At 47.4% G+C, this 18,990-nt stretch overlaps 1 protein-coding gene across 1 annotated transcript in view; it reads left to right on the plus strand.

The window, feature by feature from the left end:
- Positions 1 to 18,990, plus strand: part of LOC111977724 (myocardin-related transcription factor A-like) — a 110,805-nt gene that overhangs the window by 80,103 nt on the left and 11,712 nt on the right. The window contains 8 exon segments of the mRNA XM_070448634.1: positions 9,877 to 9,942; positions 11,508 to 11,563; positions 11,880 to 11,955; positions 12,508 to 12,675; positions 13,336 to 13,493; positions 13,641 to 13,766; positions 13,900 to 14,155; positions 15,876 to 16,045. Of these exon segments, the coding sequence (XP_070304735.1) occupies positions 9,877 to 9,942; positions 11,508 to 11,563; positions 11,880 to 11,955; positions 12,508 to 12,675; positions 13,336 to 13,493; positions 13,641 to 13,766; positions 13,900 to 14,155; positions 15,876 to 16,045 (1,076 nt within the window).

Consider the following 18,990-nt stretch of genomic DNA (forward strand, 5'->3'; position numbering starts at 1 on the left):
CTGTGGTCACCACCTGCAGAACCACTCCTTTATTGGGGGTGTCTTGCTAATTGCCTATAATTTCCACCTGTTGTCTATTCTATTTGCATAACAGCATGTGAAATGTATTGTCAATCGGTGTTGCTTCCTAAGTGGACAGTTTGATTTCACAGAAGTGTGATTGACTTGGAGTTACATTGTGTTGTTTAAGTGTTCCCTTTATTTTTTTGAGCAGTGTATGTATATATATCTATATATATATATAAAAAATTGTAATCAGTCCGGCTTTCAACTTACTCTTGGAAGTTGTAATAGTAGAATGCACAGGGGGCAATTTCGAAATTGGGTAGTGCCATCTCTGTCGCTGTATTCTAGCATGTGATGCAGGAGTTGCCGCAACTCACTGCAAAATGGCATGAGGTATTCCATTGCAGTTGTTCTACTATACAAAGGTTGCAAATCACACGAAGAGCCATAGATACTCAATGTATGAATATGTTCCATCATAGAGTAAAATATACAGTACTGAGAGAAATAGAAAGCCGGTTGTACTTCAAGGTCATTGTCATCACTGATTGGATAAAGTCTCCTGCATTTTAACTATGGATGATGACTCACAAAAACCATTAACATGATCGATCTGTGTTCTAAATGTCTCAAGTAGGTCATCAGAATAACACGTTGTTTATCAACAAAATCCTTTTCTCTGGCGGAAGGCTGGGTCTGTAGGTTGAGCTGTGAATTGGAGGGGGGAGGTACAGTACCCGTCAAAAGTTTGGACGCCTACTCATTCAAGGGTTTTTCTTTATTTGTTCTATTTTCTACATTGTAAAATAATAGTGAAGACATCAAAACTATGAAATAACACATATGGAATCCTGTAGTAACCAATAAAGTGTTAAACAAATCAAAATATATTTTAGATTCTTCAAAGTAGCCACCCTTTGCCTTGACAGCTTTGCACACTTGGCATTCTCTCAACCAGCTTCACCTGGAATGCTTTTTCAACAGTCTTGAAGGAGTTCCCACATATGCTGAGCACTTGTTGGCTGCTTTTCCTTCACTCCGCGGTCCAACTCATCCCAAACCATCTCAATTGGGTTGAAGTCGGGTGATTGTGGAGACCAGGTCATCTGATGCAGCACTCCAACACTCTTCTTGGTCAAATAGCCTTTACACAGCCTGCAGGTGTGTTGGGTCATTGTCCTGTTGAAAAACAAATGATAGTCCCACTAAGCGCAAACCAGATGGGATGGCGTATTGCTCCAGAATGCTGTGGTAGCCATGCTGGTTAAGTGTGCCTTGAATTCTAAATATATCAACGTCAGTGTCACCAGCAAAGCACCCCCACACCATCGCACCTCCTCCATGCTTCACGGTGGGAACCACACATGCAGAGATAATCCGTTCACCTACTCTGCGTCTCACAAAGACACCCTGTTTGGAACCAAAAATCTCCAATTTGGACTCATCAGACCAAAGGAAATTTTCCACCGGTCTAATGTCCATTGCTCGTGTTTCTTGGCCCAAGCAAGTCTTCATCTTATTGGTGTTTTAGTCGTGGTTTCTTTGCAGCAATTCGACCATGAAGGCCTGATTCACGCAGTCTCCTCTGAACAGTTGATGTTGAGATATGTCTGTTATTGAACTCTGTGAAGCATTTATTTGGGCTGCAATTTCTGAGGCTGATTACTCTAATAAACTTATTATGATAGGCTAATTGACATAATTTGAGCCAATTGGTCGTGTACCTGTGGATGTATTTCAAGGTCTACATTCAAACTCAGTGCCTCTTTGCTTGACATCATGGGAACATCAAAAGAAATCAGCCAAGATTTTTTGTTGTTGTAAACCTCCACAAGACTGGTTCATCCTTGGGAGCAATTTCCAAACGCCTGAAGGTACCACATCTGTAAAAACAATAGTATGCAAGTATACCATGGGACCACGCAGCCGTCATACTGCTCAGGAAGGAGACGTGTTCTGTCTCCTAGAGATGAACGCACTTTGGTGCGAAAATTGCAAATCAATCCCAGAACAACAGCAAAGGACCTTGTGGAGATGCTGGAGGAAACGGGTACAAAAGTATTTATATCCACAGTAAAACGAGACCTATATCGACATAACCAGAAAGGCCGCTCAGCAAGGACTGCTCCAAAACCGCCATAAAAAAGCCAGACTTTGCAACTGCACATGGGGACAAAGATCATACTTTTTGGAGAAATGTCCTCTGGTCTGATGAAACAAAAATAGAACTGTTTGGCCATAATGACCATTGTTATGTTTGGAGGAAAAAGGGGGAGGCTTGCAAGCCGAAGAACACCATCCCAACACCATTGTGCGGGTGCTTTGCTGCAGGAGGGACTGGTGCACTTCACAAAATAGATGGAATCATGAGGGAGGAAAYTTATGTGGATATATTGAAGCAACATCTCAAGACATCAGTCAGGAAGTTAAAGCTTGGTCGCAAATGGGTCTTCCAAATGGACAATGATCCCAAGCATGCTTCCAAATTTGTGGCAAAATGGCAACAAAGTCAAGGTATTGGAGTGGCCATCACAAAGCCCTGCCTGACCTCAATCCTATAGAAAATTTGTGTCCAGAACTGAAAAAATGTGTGCGAGCAAGGAGGCCTACAAACCTGACTCAGTTACACCAGCTCTGTCAGGAGGAATGGGCCAAAATTCACCCAGCTTATTGTGGGAAGCTTGTGGAAGGCTACCTGTAACGTTTGACCCAAGTTAAACATTTTAAAGGGAGTGCTACCAAATACTAATTGAGTGCATGTAAACTTCTGACCCACTGGGAATGTGATGAAAGAAATAAAAGCTGAAGTAAATCATTCTCTCTACTATTATTCTGACATTTCACATTCTTAAAATAAAGTGGTGATCCTAACTGACCTAAGACAGGGAATTTTTACTCTGATTATATGTCAGGAATTGTGAAAAACTGAGTTTAAATATTTTTGGCTAAGYTGTATGTAAACTTCTGACTTCAACTGTACCACCCCTACCTTGTCACATCACAACTGATTGGCTCAAACGCATTAAGAAGGAAAGAATTCCAGAAAAAAACTTTTACCAAAACACACTTGTTAATTTAAATGCATTCCAGGTGACTAGCTCATGAAGCTGGTTGAGAGAATGCCAAGAGTGTGCAAAGCTTTCATCAAGGCAAAGGATGGCTACTTTGAAGAATCTAAAATCTATATTGTATAACACTTTTTTGGTTCCTACATGATTTCACTACAGCATTCCACGCTGCATCCCGCTGCTGGCTTGCTTCAGAAGTTAAGCATGGTTGGTCCTGGTCGGTCCCTGGATGGGAGACCCAGATGCTGCTGGAAGTGGTGTTGGAGGGCCAGTAGGATGCACCCGTTCCTCTGGTCAAAAAAATATCCCAATGCCCCAGGGCAGTGATTGGGGACATTGCCCTGTGCAGGGTTCCGTCTTTCGGATGGGACGTTAAACGGCTGTCTGACTCTGTGGTCACTAAAGATCCCATGGCACTTATTGAAGGAGTAGGTGTTCTAACCCCGTTGTCCTGGCTAAATTCCTAATCTGTCCCTCATACCATCACAGTCACCTAATCATCCCCAGTTTACAATTGTCTCATTCATTCCCCTCCTCTCCCCTGTAACTATTCCCCAGGTTGTTGCTGTAAATGACAATGTGTTCCCAGTAAACTTACCTGGCAAAATATTTTTGGGTTCTTTTTAAAATGTATTTCATTGTTTCGATGTCTTCACTATTATTCTACAATGTAGAAAATAGTAAACATTAAGAAAAACCCTTGACACGGTGTGTCAACTTTTGAATGGTACAGTACTGTATGTGGGCAGAGATTCAGATTGTAACTGTGAATGAATGGTAACAGCTGCGTTGGAGAACTCTATCACTAACACCACCACATGCGCGCGCGTGTCGTGACTGAGGAGCCGCAAGCAGAGCAGTCTCTCTGGGCTCGCCTCTGCTGCTGCCCTCCTTTTTCTCTCATCCCTCGTTCTCTCTCTTTTTCATCTTTGGCTTTACCCTGTCCATTTACACCGTCTCATTGGACACCTTTGTAGAGCAGCTCTATCGTTTCTAGCTGACTGTCACAACGAGAGAAAACGAGGGAAGGATGGAGAGACAGAGAAGAAAATAGACGTTCTGACCTGGAAGACAGAAGACGGCACAAGCTTTCTTGAATCGAATCACCCCCTTTTTTGATAGAATTTTCAAGCTACTTTTTCTTAAATTCTGACTGTGCTTGTCAAAGGTTGATTATCTGGACAAGCAATGAATAAGACTAACGTCTTCTCCCTGCCTCGACGTAGGTGAAAGGAAAGCCAATACGATCTTGATTTCGTCTATTGCAGACGAGACCTCTTTTTAGAGACCCGCCTGCCTTTAGCTCCATATCGGTGGCCACCGCTATATCAGCGTCCATTCAAGACTTGAACGACGACACCTCTTTATGAAAATTAAATGTTTACCAAGATAATTAATAGCAAGTCTAAATAATAATGCTGGACACCAACCACTTCCTGTCCTTTGAGCCCGCCCCCTTGGACTATGTTCCAATGGGGGAAGAGCTGGACAAGCAGGACTTGAGGATGGACTACGAGAGACATACTTATCACAGCCTAAAAAAAGGTGGGCGGGGTTAGAATACTAAAAGAAGGTGGGTGGGTGGGGTTAGAAGACTAAAAGAAGGTGGGTGGGAGGGGTTTTTAGAAGACTAAAAGAAGGTGGGTGGGAGGGGTTAAGACGACTAAAAGAAGGTGGGTGGGTGGGGTTTGGACGACAAAGGTGGGTGAGTGGGTGGGGTTAGACTACTAAGACGGTGTGTGGGTGGGGTTAGACGACTAAAGACGGTGGGTGGGTGGGGTTAGACACTAAAAAGGGGGGGTGGTGAAAGGGGGTGGGTTAAGAACGACTAAAAGAAGGTGGTGGGTGGGGTTTGGACGACAAGGTGGGTGAGTGGTGGGGTTAGACTACTAAAGACGGTGGGTGGGTGGGGTTAGACGACTAAAGACGGTGGGTGGGTGGGGTTAGACGACTAAAGAGGTTGGGTGGGTGGGGTTAGACGACTAGAGAAGGTGGGTGGGTGGGGTTAGACTAAATAAGGTTGGTGGGAGTGTGGGGTTAGACGACTAAAAGAAGGTGGGTGGGTGGGGTTAGACGACTAAAGAAGGTTGGTGGGAGGGTGGGGTAGACGACTAAAGAAGTGGTGGTGTTAGACGACTAAAGAAGGTGGGTGGTGTGGGTGGGTGGGGTTAGACGACTAAAAGAAGGTGGGGGTGGGGTTAGAAGACTTAAAGAAGGTGGGTGGGTGGGGTTAGACTAAATAAGGTGGGTGGGTGGGGTTAGAAGACTAAAGAAGGTGGGTGGGTGGGGTTAGACGACTAAAAGAAGGTGGTGGGGTAAGACGACTAAGAAGGTTGGTGGGTGGGGTTAGAAGACACTCAGTGGTAAGGGGAGATGTGATTTGTGTGTTTGTCATTTTAGATGTAGGCTTCCCCAAGATGTTATAATTCACAAGTTTATTGTCTAGCACAAGCTTTGGGTTTGGTTCTGTATGGTGACCAGACTTCTGTCAAGCTTTGGGTTTGGTTCTGTATGGTGACCAGACTTCTGTCAAGCTTCATCCATCCTCTTCTTGATCCTTTTTTATTGATCCGTGTCGTGAAGTCATTGGCTTCGGCCATTCCTCATATATCTCCCTGGTTGTGGTGTGTAATGATCAAGCTAATGTCCAAATGGTGAGGTCATTGGATGATTACTGTGCTTTCCAAATAGAACTGTTCCAATGGCCATGCCAAGTGTTCGGCCATGCCAAGTGTGTGTGCGCATGTGAGTTCATAAGGGAGACTTCTAGGTGTGTGTGTGTGTGTGTGTGTGTGTGTGTGTGTGTGTGTGTGTGTGTGTGTGTGTGTGTTGGCAAGGGGAAGATATACCTAGTCAGTTGCAGAACTGAATGCATTCAACTGAAATGTGTCTTGTGCATTGAACCCAACCCCTCTGAATCAGAGAGGTGTCGGGGGTGCCTTATTCAACGTCATCTGCGTTCTGGGAACAGTTGTTGTTGGGGCTTAATTGCCTTGCTCAAGGGCAGAACGTCAGATTTGGGGATTTGAACCAGCAACATTTTGGTTACTGGCTCAACGGTCTTAACCGTGTGTGTGTGTGTGTGTGTGTGTGTGTGTACGCACGCACAGTAGGTGTGGGCTATGCTGTGCCAGGTCTGGAGGCCCTTTGGGGACAGTGGCAGACATATTTAACTAGACCTAATGACACATGAGCACACTGTTGGCCCTCCTCCCTGTTCTTTTGTCTCTTTTTTCTCTCTCACACTCTCTGCATTCTCTCTCATCTTTCTTCTCTCTCTCAATTCAATTTAAGGGGCTTTGTTGGCGTGGGAAACATATGTTAACATTGCCGAAGCAAGTGAAATAGATAATAAACATAAGTGAAATMAACAATTCAAATTTACTGTAAACATTACACTCAGAAGTTCCAAAATAATAGACATTTCAAATGCCAAATTTTGTCTATATAGAGTGTTGTAGCAATGTGCAAATAGTTAAAGTACTAAAGGGAAAATAAATATGGGTTGTATTTACAATGGTGTTTTGTTATTAACTGGTTGCCCTTTTCTTGTGGCAACAGGTCACAAATCTTGCCGCTGTGATTGCACACTGTGGTATTTTACCCAGTAGATATGGGAGTTTATCAAACTTGGGTTTGTTTCGAATTCTTTGTGGATCTGTGTAATCTGAGGTAAATATGTGTCTCTAATATGGTCATACATTTGGCAGGAGGTTAGGAAGTGCAGCTCAGTTTCCACCTAATTTTGTGGGCAGTGTGCACATAGCCTGTCTTCTCTTGAGAGCCAGGTATACGGCGACCTTTCTAAATAGCAAGGCTATGCTCACTGGGTCTGTACATAGTCAGAGCTTTCCTTAAGTTCGGGTCAGTCACAGAGGTCAGGTATTCTGCCACTGTACTCTCTGTTTAGGGCCAAATAGCATTCTAGTTTGCTCTCTCTCTGCATTCTCTCTATTCTCTCTCTCATCTTTCTTCTCTCTCTATTCTCTCTCTCATCTTTCTTCTCTCTCTCTCTGCATTCTCTTATTTTTATTCTCTCTCAATTCAATTCAATTTAATGGCTTTATTGGCATGGGAAACATGTTAACATTGCCAAAGCAAGTGAAGTAGATAATAAACTAAAGTAAAATAAACAATACAAATGAACATTAAACATTACACTCACAAAAGTTGTAAAATAATAGACATATCACATCAAATATCACATGTGCAAATAGTTAAAGTACAAAAGGGAAAATAAATATAAATATGGGTTGTACTCTCTCTGCATTCTCTCCCTCTCAACTTCTCTCGCTCTCTCTCTGCATTCTCTCCCTCTCAACTTCTCTCCCTCTCTCTTCTGCATTCTCTTCCTTCATACTTCTCTCTCTCCGCTCTCTCTCTGCATTCTCTCTCCCTCTCAACAACCTCTCTCCCTCTCTCTCATCTCTCTCTCTCTTCTTTCTCTCTCTGCCTTCCTGCTTCCCCTCACACTTCTCTCCCTCTCTCTCTGCATTCTCTCTTATCTTTCTCTCTCTTCGCTCTCTCTCTGCATTCTCTCCCTCTCAACTTCTCTCCCTCTCTCTCATCTTTCTCTCTCTTGCTCTCCTCTGCATTCTCTCTCCCTCTCAACTTCTCTCCTCTCTCTCTGCATTCTCTCTTATCTTCTCTCTCTCGCTCTCTCTCTGCATTCTCTCCCTCTCAACTTCTCTCGCTCTCTTTCTGCCATTCTCTCCCTCTCAACTTCTCTCGCTCTCTCTCTGCATTCTCTCTTATCTTTCTCTCTCTCGCTTTCTCTCTCATCTTCTCTCTCTTCTCTCCTTATTCTTCTCTCCTCTCTAACTGTGGATGCCTGGGGCCTGTATTCTAATAAATAGTCTTCTCCTCGTTCTACTTCCTCCGTGACTACAGCAGATCCAGAGGGATCTTCATGGTGGAACTTACAACTGTGCCCCTTGCTTTCAGATGTCAGTGGTCCAGAAGGAATGACGACATGGATGGAAAGGAGAGGTGTGGAAGAGTATTTAGATTTTGGTCTGGACTGAAGGGACAGGGAAGCAGGACACTCACTTAGCCTGTGTCCTTTCAAGAGAAGTGTATCTCGTGTCACTCAAACACAAAGTAGTTTAGGTGGTTAGGTGTCAGCAATGGTGGAAAAAGTACCCAATTGTCATACTTGAGTAAAAGTAAAGATATCAAAATATAAAATTACTCAAGAAAGTCACCCAGTAAAATACTACTTAAGTAAAAATCTAAAAGTATTTGGTTTTAAATATACTTAAGTATCAAAAGTAAATGTACTTATTTATCAAAAAGTATAAAGCATTTCAAATTCCCTYTATTAAGCAAACCAGATGGCACCGTTTTCTTGTTTTATTTATTTATAGATAGCCAGAGGCACACTCCAACACTCAGACATAATTTACAAACGAAGCATTTGTGTTTAGTGAGTCTGCCAGATCAGAGGCAGTAGTCATGGCCAGGGATGTTCTTTTGATGAGTGTGAATTGGACCATTTGTCTGTCCTGCTAAGCATTTCAAAATGTAACAAGTACTTTTGGTTGTCAGGGAAAATGTATGGCGTAAAAAATACATTATTTTCTTTCGGAATGTAGTACAGTAAAAGTTGTAAAAAATATGAATAGTAAAGTACAGATACCCCAAAAAACTACTTATGTAGTACTTAAAAGTATTTTTAAGTACTTTACACCACTGGGGGTCAGGTCAGTTGTTCTGACTGGAAGACTGATAAGGACCTGCTTACTTCCCTTAATTGTTGCAAGACTTGCAACAATTCTTTCTGCGTTCTTTACATTGATACCATAGCTTGGCTTGATAATACAGGCTGCTGCGAGGAATGCATAGTAATAGGTCGACCTAAGAATGGCAGTGGTAAAACAGTCTGCTGACAGAATTACCGCCTGCATCTCTCGCTCTCTCTCGCTCTCCCTTTATCTTTCTTTTGCTCTCTCTAGCTCCCCCCTATCTCTCTCTTTCGCTCTCTCTAGCTCCCCCCTATCTCTCTCTAGCTCCCACCTATCTCTCTCTTTCGCTCTCTCTTGCTCCCCCCTATCTATCTCTGAAGTAGATAATACAAAAAGTGAAATAAACAAGAAAAAATTGCAGTAAACATTCCAAAAGAATAAAGACATTTTGAATGTCTTTGTCTATATACAGTGTTGTAACGATGTGCAAATGGTTAAAGTACAAAAGGGAAAATAAATAAACATAAATATAGGTTGTATTTACAATGATGTTTGTTCTTCACTAGTTTCCCTTTTCTTGTGGCAACAGGTCACAAATCTTGCTGCTGTGATGGCACACTGTGGTATTTCACCCAGTAGATAAAGGAGTTTATCACAATGGGTTTGTTTTCAAATTCTTTGTGGATCTGTGTAATCTCTCTCTCCCTTTATCTTCCTCTCTATCTCTCGTTTGCACTCTCTCACAGACACACATACATTCTGTGTGGGTTTTTATAAGCGCACTGCGCAATCAACAACCGAGAGTTTAGAAACAGGAAGTTTGTAATAAATATCACCATACTCCACCCTCCCTTTGCCCTCTGCCACAGCTTTTTTTAAGAGTGAGGGAGGAAACGAAAGAGAATGAAAGAACGAGGGAGTGGGTTCTGTCCATTGAGTCCTGCTCTAGCTGTCTACTCCAGTGTTTGTTGACACAAGGATACCCTCTCTGCCGTGCGGATGGACGGTTCAGTGTAGGATGGCAGTCTGGGCCTGAAACTCTGGTTTTGAAGAGGTGGTTGTTTCCATGCTGGCAGTTGCTGACTCTCCTCTATCCCTCTCTCTCTGTTGTCATGCAGTCCTCCAGCTCAAACTACAGCAGAGACGCACCCGGGAGGAGCTGGTCAGCCAAGGGATCATGCCACGTAAGTAGTGCCCAAACTCTCTATTCTTATCTCTAGAGTCTAGACCAGCAAATATAATACAATGTCACCCTCTGCATTCTTGACCAGCACAGTGTCTGTTCCTGGTCCCCATGGACTGACAGGCCTGTTCTGTTCTGTTGTAATTTGCATTGTGTTGTTGTAATTTGTGTTGTGGTGGTGGTGTTGTTATCAAGTGGGCCAGCCAGCTTCCCCTACTGTGTCCACTTCCTGTTATGTGTTCTCTTCAGTAGCTGAAGAGACTAAGGAGACTCAGTGTTCAGCTGTTGATAGGAGGAAGTGCATGGGCTACTTCTTACAGGAGAGAGGCACTGATTGTGTTGCGTCGTGCCTAAGAACAGCCCTTACCTGTGGTATATTTGCAATCAGTGCTTCTCTCCTGCATACCACACCCCCTCAGGCCTTATTGTTTACGTGTCTAACCTGGCCATAAGATGGGCCTCTCTCTCCCCTGTGCTCCCAGTCTTATTACACAACAACAACGGGCCAGGAGAACTAGGTGTCTCTACGGTGGCCTGGCTCAGACATACAGGACTTGATTCCAGATTAGTCCAGATTACTGAGGGTCAGGTTGTCTTCTTGTGGAGGAGGATGCATTACCAACCAGCCTTTTAAAAGGGACTTCTTATGACCATGGCCCAAAGCTATAGCAGAACTGCTTTACCGCCAAGGCTCTGTAGAGTTAATAGACCGTAATGTGCTCATGCCATGGATTTACAGTCGCAGTGCAGTTGGTGCTATAAAGCAGACTGAATTACAGAGAAGGCTGGATCCTCCATGATCCATTTGCATGTATTTGTAGGCAAAAGTCGTCTTGATTTGATTAGTTACATCACAGGAATCCCAGGCCAATATTTAGGCCTGCCAGCCTGCCAGTCTGCGACCCTCCTAGTTGACCTTCCGTAAGCCAGCATCAATAAACACGCACACACACAGCAGGGCCAGACGTCACTGTTTGACAGTTGAGCTGATTTAAGGCTTCACATTGGTGATGATGAAATCTCCAGTGTCCCTCCAACATCCTCTTCAACCATCCAGTGTGTGTGTGTTGGTGTGCACGTCTTTGTGTTTTCCAACTTCTGAATGATGTGACACACAGGGGCATGCTGAAGACCCATACAGTTGAAGAGAGTGATAAGTGTAGAAGGTCCCTCTCTCAGAAAGTCATCCCATCACTCTTCTCTCAGCTCTCACATGTCCTCCTTAAATTTCCTGGCTGTGCTAATTCACATCTTTATTGATAGTTCTATGGGTTCTCATGCGTACACCTCTCTTATACTATAGCAAGCCGTTCCTCCTTCACTGTTCTGCTGAAACAGGTCACTCACTAGTCAAGACAAAAACATACTGTTCTGTTTTCTGTTCTTACTGTTTGGTGGATAGAACTCCAGTGACTTTTTCATATAGAGAGTTCTGCTTTGTGTGTGTTCCTCAGTATCAGCTCTCACACTGTCTCCACTAGTGCTTTGCGCTGTACTCATTTGTTGGAGTTTTCATTCACGGTCGTTCCCTCTCCTTTATTGTTTTCTCTCTTTCCCTCACCACAGCACTGAAGAGTCCGGCGGCCTTCCACGAGCAGCGGAGGAATCTGGAGAGAGCCAGGGTAAGTCTAGTAGTCTCTCCAGCACTTTTTCTCTTTTTAGTTCAACAAGTGCAGTCTTTGTTGAAGTGCATCCTCTCCCTCTCTCTCTCGCTTCTTTCTCCAACTCCTGTCCCTCTCCTCCCTCTCCTGTCCCTCTCCTCCCTCTCCTGTCCCTCTCCTCCCTCTCCTGTCCCTTTCTCCCTCCCTCTCCTGTCCCTTTCTCCCTCCCTCTCCTGTCCCTTTTTTTCCATCTCCTGTTCCTTTCCTCTTCTCCCCCCTCTCTCCCTTTGTATCTCTCCCCTCTCTCCTCTCATCCATCTCTCCTCCTCTCTTCCAGACTGAGGACTATCTGAAGAGGAAGATCAGGAGTCGTCCTGAGCGCTCAGAGCTGGTCAGGATGCACATACTGGAGGGTGAGTCACAGCGCCCCCTCTCTGATCACCACAGAACTACACCCCCACACACTACTTCTCTAGAGGCAGTGAGCCAAATATACCACATCTGTTTGTGCTGATCTACACTGAACAAAAATGAAAACGCAACGTGTAAAGTCTTGATCCCAGAAATGTTCCATACACACACAAACCTTATTTCCCAAAACATATGGAAAAAATGTGTTTACATTCCTCCTTTGCCAAGATAATCCATCCACCTGACAGGTGTGGCATATCAAGAATCTGATTAAACAGCATGATCATTACACAGGTGCACCTTGTGCTGGGGACAATAAAAGGCTATTCTAAAATGTGCAGTTTTGTGACACAACACTGCCACAGATTTCTCAAGTTTTGAGGGAGTATGCAATTGGCATGCTGATTGCAGGAATGTCCACCAGAGCTGCTGCCAGAGAATGTAATGTTAATTTCTCTACCATAAGCTGCCTCCAATGTCGTTTTAGAGAATTTAGCAGTACATCTAACCGGCCTAATACCGTGTGTTTTTGTTCCTCTTCTCTCTTCACACAGAGACGTCAGCGGAGCCGTCTCTGCAGGCCAAGCAGCTGCAGCTGAAGAGGGCCAGGCTGGCTGATGACCTTAATGATAAGATCTCCCACAGACCTGGTCCTATAGAGCTCATCCACAAGAACATCCTGCCTGTAGACCTGGACTGTCCTCTGCAGCACTCACTACTGGGTATGAACACACACTGTCCACTGCAATACACACACTGTACACTGCAATACACACACACAGAATGTCCACTGAAACACTCACTTCTGTTCTTGGTATGTACCCATTCTTATTGTCCAGTGTAACATACATTACAGATCAAGTATACAACACTACTTGTCATTGCAACACTTTACTGGGTACATACACAATATAAGCTCCAGTATGTACACAACAACACCTTAGTCAACTGGGTAGGAGCGTCCTTCCTGTGCACAGTCCACTGCAACATGTTTACTGGCCAGGTGAATTAGTCCCTCACTCAGACAAATTTACCCAACCACTCCCAAACTCCCTTCAATTAGTCACTGTTCATGGTTCACGTTCAAATGTTCCTCAAATGTTATCATTGCAATACATCAATTTCACAATACTGGACTGGTGTGGGGACATTGTTATTGCTAAATCCTTGTGCTGGAGAGACTGTGACCACTTCCATCATTAGTAATTCTGGTTTGGCCATCGCCTCTTTTTGTATTGCCAATTACTATTCCCTCTGTATGAAATACAGTTGATGTTTGTTGTAGTGAGACTCAACCTCACAACTAATCAACTTGTTGTTGTAGACAATAATTTGTTTGGCGAGAAGAACGGCAAAATAGAGGTTTAATAAATGTCTCTCAGATTCTCCAAAGGGTGCAGGAGAATCCTCATTGGACGAGGACAGCAGTGATGCATTTTCTCCGGATACGCTAGCCAATCACGACTCTCCACTGGGTCCACTCTCCCAGKTGTCCCCCTCTGACATGCTCACTCAGAACAGGGACATGTCCCCCTCACAGGTAGTAGGTTGAAGTCTTATTTTTGTACAGTACGTATAGCCACATAATGGAGATAGCCACTGGTATTCCTGCAAGTTACATAGACAAGTAATCACATGAGTTGTCCCATTATTGACACTTAAACTGACCAATCAGATGTTTTCTCAGTTCCTTACCCAGGTCCCACCACCACCTCCGCTGTTGGTGAATGGCCAAGACCCATTGCCACCACAGAAGCTGACCAATGGTTCAGCGATGTCGGGAGCTTCCTGCCCTGCTACTGGTCAGACCAAGGTGAGACATCCCCTGTCATTTGGCTATCAGAGTATCATGGAATTTAATCATTTGTGTATACAAGCAATCATATCTTACTTACTATTTCTCTCTCTCTCCCTCTCCCCATCTCCCACTCTTCCACCACTCCCAGTCGAAGCCCAGTTCGGAGCGGCCCCCCCAGAGGCCTAAGAAGGCCAAAGACAACAAGCCCAAGGTGAAGAAGCTCAAGTACCACCAGTACATCCCTCCGGACCAGAAGGCTGACCGGGAGCCTCCCCCTCAGCTGGACTCCACCTACACCAAGATCCTCCACCAGCAGCAGCTCTTCCTCCAGCTGCAGATCCTCCACCAGCAGCAGCAGCACTACAACTACCACACCATCCTCCCAGCACCACCCAAGTGAGTGTGTGGGGGAAAGAGATGTGAGTGTGTGGGGGAAAGAGGTGTGAGTGTGTGGGGGAAAGAGGTGTGAGTGTGTGGTGAGGAAAGAGGTGTGTAGTGAGGAAAGAGGTGCGAGTATGGGGTGAGGAAAGAGGTGCGAGTGTGCGTGGGGAAGAGGTGCGAGTGTGGGGAGGGAAAAGAGGTGCGATGTGGGGGGAAAGAGGTGCGAGTGTGGGTGGGGAAAGAGGTGCGAGTGTGGGGTGAGAAAGAGTGCGAGTGTGGGGTGGAAAGAAGTGCGAGTGTGGGGTGGGGAAAGAGGTGCGAGTGTGGCGTGGGGAAAGAGGTGCGAGTGTGGGGTGAGGAAAGAGGTGCGAGTGTGGGGTGGGAAAGAGGTGCGAGTGTGGTGGAGATGGGGTGAAAAGAGGTGCGATGTGGGTGAGGAAAGAGGTGCGAGTGTGGGGTGGGGGAAAGAGGTGCGAGTGTGGGGTGGGGGAAAGATGCGGAGTGTGGGTGAGGAAAGAGGTGCGAGTGTGGGGTAGAAGAAAGTGCGAGGTGGGGGAGGAAAGAGGTGCGAGTGTGGGTGAGGAAAGAGGTGCGAGTGTGGGGTGAGGAAAGAGGTGCGAGTGTGGGGTGAGGAAAGAGGTGCGAGTGTGGGGGAGGAAAGAGGTGCGAGTGTGGGGTGAGGAAAGGGGCGAGTGTGGGTGAGAAAGAGGTGCGAGTGTGGGGTGAGAAAGAGGTGCGAGTGTGGGGTGGGGGAGAAGAGTGCGAGTGGTGGGGGAAAAGTGCGAGTGGGGGTGGGAAAAGTGCGAGTGTGGGGTGGGGGAAAAAGTGCGAGTGTGGGGTGGGAAAAGAGGTGCGAGCGTGGCGTGGGGAAAGAGTGCGAGCGTGGCGTGAGGAAAGAGGTGCGAGCGTGTGGGGGAAAGAGGTGCGAGCGTGGGTGGGGAAAAGAGGTGCGAGCGTGGCGTGGGAAAGAGGTGCGAGCGTGGCGTGAGGAAAGAGGTGCGAGCGTGTGGGGGAAAGAGGTGCGAGCGTGGAGAAGAGGTGCGAGCGTGGGGGGAAAGAGGTGCGAGCGTGTGGGAAAGAGGTAGCGTGGGGAAGAGAGGTGCGAGCGTGGGGGGAAAGAGGTGCGAGCGTGGGGGAAAGATCGAGCGTGTGGGAAAGAGTGCGAGCGTGTGGGGAAAGAGGTGCGAGCGTGGGGGGGAAAGAGGTCGACTGGGGAAAGTCGAGCGTGGGGGGAAAGAGGTGCGAGCGTGGGGGGGAAAGAGGTGCGAGCGTGGGGGGAAAGAGGTGCGCAGCGTGGGGAAAGAGGTGCAGCGTGGGGGGAAAGAGGTGTGTGGGGGGAAGAGGTGTGTGTGTGTGGGGGGGAAGAGAAGAGGTGTGAGTGGGGGGAAAGATGTGTGTGGGGGAGAAGAGGTGTGTGTGTGTGGGGGGGAAGAGAAGAGGTGTGAGTGGGGGGAAAGATGTGTGTGTGGGGGGAAGAGAAGGGGTGTGAGTGTCTCTCTAGAAGTCCCACAAGAATAGTAAACAAACTAAACTTTGACCAACTGGGGACATTTTGTTGGTCCCACAAGCTCCTTAACCTAATTCTAAACCTAAGCTAGGGTTAAGGTTAGGTTTTTGGCTTAAAGTTAGGGTTAGGGTACGGGTTAAAATAATAGGATTTGAACTGAATTGTATGGCCCCATAAGGTTAGCTGCATAAGACTCTGTGTGTGGACTGACTCAGCTGTTGTTTCTCTCTCCTCAGACCACACTGCAGAGCAACCACCTTCAACCAACCCCGCCCCCTCCCTTTTGCGCAGTGTTCCCCCGACGACCTCTGCCTCTTCCAATCAGAATGGGTCCAGTCGTCAGAGCCAAACCCCTGTGGGAGGAACCAAACCTTTGACGCTACCAGCCAACCTGGATGACTTCAAAGTAAGTAGATAGGTGGATGCATAGAAACAGAATTCTACTTCTGTGTGTAGACACTAGCTACTGGGAATGTATTTATTTCAGATCAGTGTAGATAAAGAAAGGGAGATTAGAAGAGAACCACATTAGACTATTGATATGCACTTTTAGATGGAGAGACACAGAGAGAGAGATGGGGAGAGAGAGAGATGGGGAGAGACAGAGAGAGAGAGAGAGAGATGGGGAGAGAGAGAGGGGCGGGGCCTTCGTCAAGTTTGTAATCTGAGCCCTGCACTCTTCAATATTTACATCAACAAATTGGCCACTATTCTAGAAAAATCCTCAGCCCCTGGTGTTAGTCTCCATAATGCAGAGGTTAAATGCCTACTCTTCGCAGYTGACCTATGCCTGCTGTCACCCACAGCACATGGCCTACAGCAGAGCATGGACCTGCTAGAGCAGTACTGCCAGACCTGGGCCCTGGCAGTAAACCCCAAAAAGACTAAAATAATGATTTTCCAGAGAAGATCCAGATCTCAGGGAATTAGACCAAAGTTCTCAATTGGTACAAAATATATAGAGTACTGCAAACACTACAATTACTTAGGTTGAAAAATAAGCTCAACTGGACACCTTAATGAGGCAGTGAATGAACTGAGAGAGAAAGCACGCAGGGCATTCTACGCCATTAAAAAGCAAATTCAAATACCTATTGAAATTTGGCTAAAACTAATTGAATATGTCATTGAACCAATTGCACTTTATGGCAGCGAGGTGTGGGGTCCACTTGCAAAACAAGATTTCATCAAATGGGACAAACATCCCATTGAAACCCTGCATGCAGAGTTCTGTAAGATTCTCCCCAGAGGGAGGGATGGATACCCAGAGATAGACGGGACGGAGAGAGAGAAATGGAGGGAGGAAGGAGAGATAACGGATGGAGGATAGACGGAGGGGAAGAGAGAAAGAAAAGAAGACGGAGGGAGGGAGGGAGGAAGCGAGGGAAGAAGGGAGAGAGAGAAGAAGAGGACGGAGGAGGAGGAAGGAGGAGGAGGAGAGACCGAGGGAGGAGAGAGGGACGAATGGAGGGAGAGGAGGGAAGGAGAGGGAGAGAGAGACGTGAGGGGAAGAGAGGACGGAGGATGGAGAGAGACGGAGGAGAGGGAGACGAGGAGGGAGGGGGAGGGGGAGGAGAGTGAGGAGGTTGAAGGGAGGGGGAAGGAGGGAGGAAGAGAGGGAAGAAGAGACGAGGAGGGAGAAGACTGAGGGAGGGAGAGAGACTGAGGGAGGGAGAAGAGACGTGAGAGAGCAGACTATGAGAAAGCAGACTAGGAGGGAGAGAGATGGATGAGGAGGGAGAGAGAGGGAGAGGAGAGGACGGGAGGGAGAGGACGGAGGGAGAGCGAGACCGAGGAGAGGAGGAGAGCAGACCGAGGGAGGGAGGAGAGCGAGACCGAGGGAGGGAGGAAGGGAGGGAAGCGAGCGAGCGAAGGAGAGGAGGAGACCGAGGTGAGGGGAGGAGAGCGAGGACCGAGGGGAGGGAGGAGGAGAGCGAGACCGAGGGGGGAGGAGGAGAGAGCGAGACCGAGCGAGAGCGAGACGGGAGGATGGAAGCGGGAGGAGGGATTGAGACGGAGAGGAGGAGGGAGGAGAGAGACGAGGAGGAGGGAGAGATAGCCAGGAGGAGAGATAGCGGAGGAGGGAGCCGGATAGACGGAGGGAGAAGAGAGAAAGAAAGAGACGGAGGGAGGGATGAGATGAGAGACGGAGGGAGAGAGAGACGGAGGGAGGGGAGAGAGAGACGGAGGAGGATAGGGGAGAGAGACGGAGGGAGAGAGAGACGGAGGGAGGGGAGAGACGGGGAGAGAGACGAGGAGGGAGGAGAGAGACGGATGGAGGGGAGGAGAGAGACGGAGGGAGGGAGCGAGAGAGACGGAGGGAGGGAGAGAGGGAGTGGAGGGAGACGGAGGGGGATGAAGAGTGAGAAACGGACGGAGGGAGGAAGAGAGAGACGGAGGGAGGGAGAGAGACGGAGGGAGGAGAGAGAGACGGAGTGGAGGAGAAGAGAGGGACGTGAGAGAGACGGAGGGAGGGAGAGAGAGACGGAGGGAGGGAGGGAGGGAGAGACGAAGGGAGGGAGGAGAGAGACGAAGGGAGGGAGGGAGAGGAGAAAGGAGGAGGGATGAGACGAAGGGAGGGAGGAGAGACGAAGGGAGGAGGGAGAGACGGTAGGGAGAGACGGAGGGAGAGAGAGACGGAGAGTGAGGCGGAGGGGAGGAGGAGAGTGAGCGGAGGGAGGAGGGAGATGTAACATGACGGGTCACGGGCGGTGACCCGTTCCTGTAGGTTCTATGCTCACAACATTCGGCAGAGTACGACCTGCCTCACACAGAAGCGGCGGCAGGTCCTAATCCAGGCCACTTGTCATCTCCCGTCTGATTACGTTGCAACTCGCTGTTGGCTGGGCTCCCTTGCCTGTGCCATTAAACCACCTACAACTCATCCGAAACGCCGCAGGCCCGTCTGTTGGGGGGTTTGTCAAACCTTCCCAAAGTTCTCTCACGTACCCCGCTCGCATCCGCTCTCTCCACTGGCTTCAGTTGAAGCTCGCATCCGCTACCAAGACCATGGTGCTTGCCTACGGAGCTGTGAGGGAAACGGCACCTCCGTACCTTAGGCTCTGATCAGGCCCTACACCAAACAAGGGCACTGCGTTCATCCACCTACTGGCCTGCTCGCCCTCCCTACCTCTGAGGAAGTACGCTCCGCTCAGCGCCCAGTCAAAACTGTTCGCTGCTCTGGCACCAATGGTGGAACAAACTCCCCCACGACGCCAGCGTCGCGGATGTCAATCACCACCTTCCGGAAACACCTGAAAAACCACCTCTTTAAGGATACCTAGGATAGGAATAAAGTAATCCTTCTACAACCCCCCCCCCCCCCCCCTTAAAAGAGTTAGATGCACTATT

This window comes from Salvelinus sp. IW2-2015, linkage group LG18 (genome assembly GCF_002910315.2).
Source record: "Salvelinus sp. IW2-2015 linkage group LG18, ASM291031v2, whole genome shotgun sequence".
Taxonomy (NCBI): Eukaryota; Metazoa; Chordata; class Actinopteri; order Salmoniformes; family Salmonidae; genus Salvelinus; species Salvelinus sp. IW2-2015.